Source organism: Arachis ipaensis, chromosome B08 (genome assembly GCF_000816755.2).
Source record: "Arachis ipaensis cultivar K30076 chromosome B08, Araip1.1, whole genome shotgun sequence".
Taxonomy (NCBI): domain Eukaryota; kingdom Viridiplantae; phylum Streptophyta; class Magnoliopsida; order Fabales; family Fabaceae; genus Arachis; species Arachis ipaensis.
Window position 1 is genome coordinate 7,467,748 of NC_029792.2, and position 10,424 is coordinate 7,478,171.

At 29.4% G+C, this 10,424-nt stretch overlaps 1 protein-coding gene across 1 annotated transcript; it reads right to left on the reverse strand.

Annotated features, from left to right (window-relative positions):
- Positions 2,486–3,550, reverse strand: LOC110265219. Its single transcript, XM_021108091.1, has 4 exons — positions 3,528–3,550; positions 2,978–3,427; positions 2,742–2,852; positions 2,486–2,665 (listed from the first exon to the last, which is right to left on the reverse strand). The coding sequence occupies exons 2-4, from the start codon at positions 3,203–3,205 to the stop codon at positions 2,486–2,488; spliced, it is 519 nt and encodes a 172-aa protein (XP_020963750.1). The 5' UTR covers positions 3,206–3,427; positions 3,528–3,550.

Here is a 10,424-nt window from a genome sequence, read left to right on the forward strand (position 1 = left end):
GATGAGATTGATATTATTAATAAAAATATGTTACTACGTACACACAGAAAGAAGGATAATATAATGAGTTATAATAATAAGAAAAAGTTTAGGAGATTAGTATTTTTATTTTTTTTTAGATGAGAATATATTTTGGTAAATATAAAGATGCAAACTTGGCTTCATTTTACTATTATATTGTAAAGATTATTTTAGTATATGCAATATCAAATTTAACTAAACTCTTTCGTTTTTCTTTAATAGAAGAGAGAAAGAGAGATGTATATGGTGCAACCCATATAATTCTATATACCAAACTTCCTAGCTTTGAAGTTTCAAATAATGCATTAAGCCGTCTAATCTTGGAAGAATAATGATCTCGTACGTGATTCTCTTATATTGCGTATACCTTTGGAAAATACAGTATTATTCAATGTTTTGAAGTTGGAAGATGAGATGAATCGAATCTAATTCGAAGAATCATCTTATTAGGAGAAGTTTCAATAAAAATTCCAGTAAAATCTAATTATATGGATATCAAATAAGTATATCTAAGAAGTTGAACAAAAAAGTTTATCAAAATTAATTTTGCTTTGTCTTGTATTATCTTTGGTAATAAAGTCATACAAATTAGATGATAAGAGTGGATGAAAATTAGTCATATAAGTTACTTTATATTGATTTGCGACACACGGAAATAAAATGTATGATGGTATGAATTTTGGGTGTTTCTTTCATTGTATGTGGTCTTAGTTGTCACCTTTTATGGGGATATTCCTCCTATTAAATTTCCAACTAATAGCAAGAATATGTTCGAATAATAATAATTATTGTATTTATTTTCTATTCACCTGTTTTTGCCTTCTTTTTTTTTTTTTTCTAGTTGAGTTACATTTGGTTTAAGGGGAACCTTGTATATATTAGTGATGATGATTATTCATCACAAATAATAAAGGTAAATCAAATGAAAGGAGACATTAATTTCTTTAGAATCACGTCACTCGCAAAGTAGCAATAATACGTGGTAATAAGGGTGAATAACCGATCCCGTTTCTGATATTTTTTGCGAAAGACAACCAGGTTTCTAGAAAAAAAAAACTATTTTTTGGTCTCTGAAATTTTTTTTTTAGACAAATTAGCTCCTACATCAATAATCTGTTTTTGGGTTAACGAAACGTGAATATGTGGCAAGTTAAAATGGTGATGTACTGATGTGTTCGTTAAGTACCAACTTGAATTGGTATATTAATGAATCACTCAATCCAGTCCCTAACAATTTTTTGAAAATATAATTTCGTGTTTTATCTGCACTTCATAGAACATGATGAACCCTAAACACCTCTTCCTCCTTCCTTCTTGTGTAGAATCCTAACTGTCTACCACCATGAGCCATGAAGATTATTCTTCGGAAACTAGGAGTCGCAACCTGCGTGGTTATAGTGTTGGCGAAGAGAGTAAGTGCTGCACCTTTTCTTATGGAAGAATTGGGCAGCCAAAAAAGAAAAAATTCATATCTCCAAAATGTCACTGTGGGTCCTATGCAATTCTCTTCCAATCTTGCACAGAACTTAATCCGGATAGGTTTTTTTGGGATGCCCTAATTACAATGTAAGTATTGATTTTTTTGTATATTTCTTAAATTTAAAAATTTTATGTAACTTTGGTTTTTTTTTTTTACAATCAAAATTTTTTATTTTCAGGCACCCATCCCACATTGCAAGTATTTCAAGTGGCTAGATGTATTAGTTCATGAAAATATGGATGAAGACATTACTTCTAACAATGCTATTTTAATGGAAAGGAGATTGAAGGACGTAGAACATAGAATGAAGGAGTTAGAGATGGAATTGAATTTGAAAAATCAAAACGAAATTGAATCTCAAGGTGGTAGATATTACTTCAGATGTTTTAGGCTTATAATTTTGGGCATAATTAGTATCATAATTGATGTAGTCTTTAAAACATGTCTTAAGTAATTGTCATAACCTTAGCTATGACATTTTGTGATAATTATGTTGCATTGTAATACTTTTAAGATGTAACTGAATCTGTGTAATATTATGTTTTATGCTAATGAATTTGTTATCACTTTAATCTGAGATGATATTTATTAAAAGAAATTAGATTATATTATAAATGTGTAATCACATATTTTGATGGATGAAGATATAAAAATCTGGGTATACAATAATTATAAGCTAAATATATGATTTTCATACGTGCTATATGATAATAAAGATGGAGCTATAAACACAATCCAAAATAGTTCCATAATTTATTATAATAAACTTAGCACCAAAGTATGATTGTTTGTGCTGTGCAATAGCAAAATAATATATCTCTAAATTGCCGGTTGTCTAACTTATATACCAGCGAATTCATTTACAACTATTAAGAAACCAAAAGATAATTAATTGAGTTCATAAGATACATATGACTCTTTACTTATAGACCAACAAAATACATGAGTCTTCACTTGATGCTTTTAATCCATTAATGAATCTACTCAAGTGTTAGTTGGAAGCCTAAAACCAGGTATTGACATGAAGGTAAACAAGCTGTCGGATGCCCCTGAGGTAGCTGGTCCGAGTGGCTCTAAATGGTTTTGAGTGGGTGGAATTGGCGGCCTCACAATGGTTTGCTTCATTCGAAACCCAACAGGAGGTTCAGGAATTTGCTGTGTAGCCTGCACAAGATAGAAGAACCATTTCAGCACAAAAAATGAGCAAGACAAAAGTCACCAAATACAATCCTATACTCACAGGTCCATCATTAGGAGGTGCAGATTGAGATAAACTAATCTCTTCACCAAAATCTACATTGGGCGAGGCTTTCAGTTTTGGCATCTTTTTCTTATTCTTTTTTGCCTTTGCCTGAAAATGATGATGCAAATATAACATATAGATTCAGTAATTTACAATCAACAATACATAACAGACTTAGCAGAATTAACATAATTAAAAAAGATATATAGAATACGCAAAATAATAAATGCAACCATTGGATCATGTTGTTGTCCTAGCTTGTTTGTTGCTGCTCCAACGGAAGTTCCTGATTGAGTCTTGTTTTTCTTCTTTGTCTTTTTAGTCTTTGACTGCCAATTTGAATCTTTAGGTGCACCTTTGCAAGTCTTGTGATAATGACCTTTCTCTCCGCACTTACTACAAGTTACTTGGTGTGATCTCCTAACTTTATTGCCAATCACTATTTCGATAGGAGCTTTCATCCTCCTAAGTTTTGGCCGGCCAGCTGGACGTACGATTGGGGAGGGAGGATTCCTTGACAAGTTGTGGGATCCAATAATCGTCACTGTTTACTGGTTGGATCACATAGGAGTATGCTGCTCGGACAGCATCCATTGTCAGTGACTTATCGACAAAGTCTTCTAATTTGTATCCCATATTTTTCAATCTAAAAATTGCAGCAACTGCATGCTTGCATGGAAGTTCTACATACAATTTTAATAATTCAAATACCATAATAACATAGCAGATAAACTTGAGATTTACAATTTTAATAAATCAAATAGCATAGTATACATGAATTACCTGTGAGCTGCCACACATTGCATGTGCAGGTGTGCTCTTTGAGATTTATACCAATCTTGTGAGAATTTTTTTGAACTTCATAGATAACTTTGTCATTATCTCCATTTCATACTGCATTCCACTTGTTACTTTCAGGCATAACAATTTGTTCTAACTTAATGTACATTATTCACTAAACAGGACAATGCAGTGTGCAGTAAAGGCCATATCTTAATAAATAATGATTGAACCTTGAGGCTTTGAATCATAACATGGTCAAAAAATTTATGATCATTGAATAGTTTTTATGTGCTAGTACATGTATATGCAGTAGCTACGACCCTGGATCAGATAAGTTTCCTTAGGTTGTTAAATATTGATGGTCAATTTAAGGATCTACTAAGTGTTAGCGGCACACAAATTCAGGATCCCAACCCAAAGCACACAATTTTTAGCATCCTCTAATCACATTAGTTGTAGCCTACACCAGTTGACAACACAAGCGAATCTATTGAAAACTCAGAGGGAGCAGGAGCATTGAACGATTTTTTTTTGTAAATACATAAACTTTTCGATCAAAATATACAAAGCATATTTGTTGTTATTGAATCCTAAGCCATGTTCTAATTCAACTCTTCATGCAAAATTTGAATATAAACAATAATCCAAATCATAGGTTCCAAAGCATGTTCAATGGCAGACAGTATGAACCACCTTCAACTTGATCATACACATGCAATGGCAGAGAGAGTGAGTAATGAAACTTACCTCTCAATAGACAGTTCCTCCGTCACGACGCCGTCAAAACGCCGTCAATAGCTCCATCAGGACCAACGTCTTCCTCCAAGTCAAGCATCTTCAACGAATTTTGGAAGGGAGATCATTAGGATTTTTTGTAATTCTAGAGAGTAAAAGAGGAGTTTTGTGTTATCACAAATGAAACTTGTTTATTTTTAATGGAATTGTTGGGGCCAGGTTGGATGACCCATTAATCTGTCCATTCAAGTTGGCATTTAACTGACACATCATTAACTTAACATGCCACGTAGGCATGGTCAATCAGCTCTAGAGACAAATTATTAATGGAAGGGCTAACTTGTCTAACGGAGTTAAAAAACAGGGGATGTATAGGATTTTTTTTCCCTAGGGGTCTTGTTGTCTTTTGATGTTATTGTCAGGGGCCGTTTTGGATTTTTTCTCTAATAATAATATCAATCCCACTACGTTGTTGTAACATTTCTGCCAATTTCTGCCAACTTTTGTTTATGACTGTGTTTAATGAAAGTGTCTTTGTGGATATGTCTAATAGAAGTGTCTTTATAGATATATTTTCTGGATGTATCTCTTTATACATGCTTTGTTTGGATATAGAAAAGAAAATGGAAGGAAAGAAAATGGGAAGAAAGAAAATGAGTGGAAAGAAAATAGAAGGAAAAGTAGAGTTATTTGTATGTTGTTTGGATTAAGAGAAAATAGATGGAAAGAAAATAAAGAGAAAATTTTCTTTTGTTTGGATGGAAAGAAAAGTGAGAAGAAAGAAAATTATGATAGTATAAAATTACATTAATACCCTTATATATATTATATACAAATTATAAGTTATTAATGACAAGGGGTAAATGTGTAATTTTATTCATATTGCCTCCATTTCTTTTCATTTTCTTCTCATGTGTGAAAAGAAAATAATTTAGTAGGTTCCACACTAATATTTTCTTTCCTCCCTATTTTCTCTTCTCATCCAAACAATAAAAAATTTACTTTTCCATTCATTTTCTTTTCTCCCATTTTCTTTCCTTTCAAAATTAAANATGGATGGGAGCAAATCACGTGGAGCAAACTCATAAAGCTAATCTTATGCAAGCATTGACACTTTAAGTGTTGGAGTGATTTCATCATATTTCTATACTAGGAAATCAAAGATATTAAGGTTATAAAATTTCATTCCTCTATTATTTATGCTCACGTTAGATTCTCTGAATTTTGTACTATAAGATGGATTTTATATTAAGCAAGTTAGTTACTTAGTTTAGAAAAGGTCGACTAAGACTAAGGATGAGTTTACTTTTTTTTTTTTTTTAAATTGGAAACTTCTTTTATTTTTTATATCTTGACACGGAATAGCTTTAAATCGCTATTTAATTTGCATATGGATGCATGAGTGGTGTTGGACTCTGATATGGAGAGAGAGGTGCTTCACAATTTTGTGGTGTCAGTGAAACCACAACTCGGACCCTGCGAGTTCCCATTCACTACACGGACCGTTCGAGTTGCGTTTCACTAAACGCACGGTCCGATTTGATGCAGTCTGGACACGCATCGCACAGCAACTTCTTCCCTAACGGTGCTCTGAAACCAAACAAAGACTCATGCAATCCACTCTCTTTATCCGGTTACAATCACTTTCAGATTTCACTTTCAACTTCGCTCCCACCTTCTTCTTCTTCCTTTCTCCGTTTAAATTTTTTAAAATTTTTTTTAATATTTAGTAAGCTGAATAGAAATGTGTATTATTTTTGTACTCTATTATTCAAAATAATACATTTTCAAAAGTACTCTATTATCCATTTTTCTTATTCTACTAAATAATAACAGAAACCATACTAACAAATTTTTGGATTACATACCATGAAGGAGAAAAATACAAATACAGAGAATCAGAGGAAGAAGACGAACAAACTTGAAGAAGAACACGGAATCTGATATTTTCAATAAACCTAAATCGGACCTACCGTTTACCATTGGCAGATTCAAATTAATATTTAAAAAAGGGAACTCGGACCCTACGATTTCATTTTCAGCTTGATAAAAAATATATATACAAAACGCACGGTCCGTTTTGCATTGTTAAAATTCAAATTTCAGCCATCAACAAGTCGTACCCTCCGACTTGTTTGTTTATTTTTGCTTAACAAAGAACTCAGATCCTCCGAGTTCTTTCACCTAAAAATGACATAAAGCTGTCCCACCTTCTTGTCTATTTCTCCCTATTTTTATATCCGGGGAAAGCACACTAACGAATTCCATAACTAAAAAATTGAGCCTCATTAAATATGATAAATTTTTAATATTTTTCGATCTATTGATTTTAGTGTTCAATTATATGAAGTACGGATATTTTTTTGATTTATTATATTTGCGTGTTGGACAAATTTTAGACATGACATCCATCGATATTCGTCTCACACGCGTATATTTTATGTCCAAATTAAATTATGTCTTGATAAAAAAAAATTTTCTTTGGACACACTTAAATACTATTACGTATTAGCGTGTCCAACATTATTCTAAACATATATTCTTAAAATGAGTTTAGAAATAGTATATATTATTAATTATTAAAACAAAAAATATTTTAAATATTTTATATAACATACTATCCCCCAAGGACGGATGTATGTATATAAGTGTGGGGGCAATCGCCCCCACTACCATTTGAAATTTTTTTGAGTAATATATAATAATAATATTTATTTGTCCCTATTAAATTATTAAATTTGACTCCACAATAATTTTTTATTCAATTTTTGGTACTTCATAATCAATTTAAAAATTTCATATTAGATATCATTAGAATGATCAATTCTCAATTTAAATAAAATTTATGTTTCTTTTTTTAGAAATCGACTCGAAAGAGTATTATTTATCCTTTACAAAAATGCTATTTGTACACCAAAGTTAGCCACTAAAATCAACCACCAATGTATTTATGTATAAATACATGTGTAGTTTAATTTATTTTCAATGCATATTTGTATTTCAACATGTATTTTATACTGGTGACTGACTTTGGTGGCTAATTTTGGTGTACACGTAGCATAACTCTTATCTTTTTTTTATATTAGTTTTAATTTTTTTTGTAACAACTGCATTAATTGAAAGAACTTTTTCAATTATGAATCTGAATAAGAGTTGGCTTCTAATTGTATGAGAAATAAATTTCTTGTTTAACAAAAAAACTCGAATGTGTAACATTATTTTATATAAAAAGAGAGATATTTTGATTGTATTGTTAAGCAAAAAGATTACTCAATTTTTTTAAAATATAAAACCTAAATAATAAAATTTTAAATTATGTGTTATTATTTAAATTATTATTTTAATATTTTAATTTAAAATAAATTAAACAATACATATAAGTTTACATAATAATTAATATATAATTTAATAGCTAATTTTTATGTACACATAATATTTTTATTATAAAAATTATTATTATTATATTATATATATTTTGTCCCCACTATCAAAATTTTTTGGATCCGTCACTGCATATATCATAAGTTTAATCTAACAATGCAATGAACTTATAATGAGATTTTTCAACAAAATACAAGAGTTGTGACTTAGAAACAATAAAACAAAAATAAATTATGAATAGAGATAATAATCATGTTGATCTCTTACTTAATAATTACTAAATAGAGATAATAATAAAAATGATTAAAATTTAGTGTTCTCTTAACTGTTAAGGGGCTAATTTGGTCATAATAAAGATAAAAATTGAGAAAATTATTTTAATTATTATCTCTATTTAGTAATAATTTTAAAAAAATTGTTATTAAATTTTAATGTTATGTTTGGACAACTACTATTAAAAGGGAAAAAAATTGTCTTTTGTTAGAATATAAATTGATTACGTGATTATTGCATATTAATTCAACATCTTAGTTAAACTTCTTTTGAAAAAATAGTTTAAACAATAAATAACTATATTAAAAGTAGCTTATAAATAAATTATTTTGTATTTGAATTTTTAGTTATAAAAGTTCTTATTTTATAGAAATGTGATAAAAAGTAGTAGTATTATGAGAGAAATCATTTTTTTTAGCTCCTAAATAGCTTCTTAAAATACTGCAATTTAATTTTAAAAATTGTATTAAACATTAATACTACTACTTTTCATAAGTCAAAAATTCAAAAAAAAGTTACGTTTGACACTTCCCAAATAGGCCCTTAATATTGCCAGCTCTGTTTATAATTTTTGGGCCATGACTAAGTTGCGGGCCGAAAATTCAGCAACCTTCTCTTTTTTTATTTTACTATTTAGTAAGAGAGGAATAAGAGCAAAAAAAGTGAACCATAAGAAAAAGAAATTGTTTTTTTTGTTTACTCAACCGGTATCTCTCAACCCGATAGGTTAAAGATTAATCCGTTGTGGATCTAAGCTCCATTTAAGGGTCTATCGCTGGCCAATTAATTGCTGCATACAGAAGGCGGAGTTCGAACTCTCGACACTTGCTTAAGTAGATGAGTGAGCTGACCACACTCAACCAACCCAGGTTAGTTAGAAAAAGAAATTGTTGAGTGGCACATTTCTCAAACAACCGAATTTGGGTTGAAATCTGGCCTTAGCCACTAGAAGTCGATTAAAAAAATATTTGTATGGTTTTTGATTGTGTGCTAGTACTATGTACCGTGTGACTTACCCGTTTGTGGTCGAGAGTTAAATAAAATATTGAAAAAAAAAAGTGGAGAAAAAAACTCATCTCTAGCGTGCTAGAGTGGGTGTGTTGTATTAAGGTAAAAAAAAGAAAAAAGAGTGGCGAAATTCTAGCTCTGTTTTATACTTCCGCATCTATTAGTATATCAATAGGGACTGGGATATCCGAATTTCTCATGTCTACAAGGAGACCAATGGTTATGCAGACTGATTGGCTAAATTTAACTTAGATCAGGAAGCCTACACCTAAGTGTGGAACACCCCTGCTGCTGCTCTTGTGAGTATACTGTCTTGTGATGTTTAAGGGGTTCCTTCAACCCAATTCTTTAGTTTCTTCTTAGCTTACTTTCCTTGGACCTCAGACCCGTTGTATACCCAAAAAAAAAATTAAGACAAAAAGGAAACAGAAAAAAAAATTATTCTTATTGGTTTTCGAAAAGGAAATCATTTTAAAATTTGGATCAAAAAGAAAAAGAGAATGCTTATTAATTAAAGAAATTTAACATAATAGATATTTATGTAATCCATAATTATTTACCTCGATTTTTGGTTGACTTGAATCAAAGGCCGTTCAAAACGGGAGTTTGAATAAAATTGATTTTGCAAACTTAATTTTGATGAAAAATAAATTTGTGTTAAAGTGATTTATGTTTGGTAATTTTTGCATTAAAATGAATTATAGTAAAATAAATGTTGTTTGGATTCTACAACTCAAAATCACTTTTAGATAAAAAATTACTAAAATAGACACCAACTTAAATAATTTTTATATATTATCTTATCATTTTAATTTAGATAATTGAATAGATTTTATTAATTAATTCTATAATAAAATTAATATTTATACACTAAAATAAAAATAATATATAAAAATTGGCAAAATATATTTTTAATTAAAACTAACAAAATATAAATTTTAGAGAGTACTAAGAATAATAAAAAAATTAAATATTGATCTTGGTAGTAATTGAAATAAATCAAAAAAAATTTTATGATATTTTTTATATAGTATATTTTTAGTACTCTTAGTACTCTTTTTTAGTATGCTATAATTTATTATTATTATTATTATTATTATTATTATTATTATTTACAATTAATTTTTTGTTTAATTTACTTTACCTAATAGAATCAATAAATTATATTATAAAATGATAATAAAAATAATACAAAAAAATTACAATTATAAAAATGTATAATATCAAATAAATAATTAATAAAAAATAATAATAAAAAAATGAGTTCATGTAAACAAAAATAATAAGAATTCCATAAATAATATAATAACATGCATGAAGGATAAAGTTGGTAAAAGGTAAATAAAGATGGAGTATTGATGGTTAGAAGTCCGTTTGTAAAATGCAAAAGCTTAAAATTGTAGCTTCTTGCTAAACGTGCTTCTTCTCTTATAACGCGTTTGCCAAATACACCTTAAGAAGTGGCACTCTACCGAACCCATCTTACAAGTTACAATACAC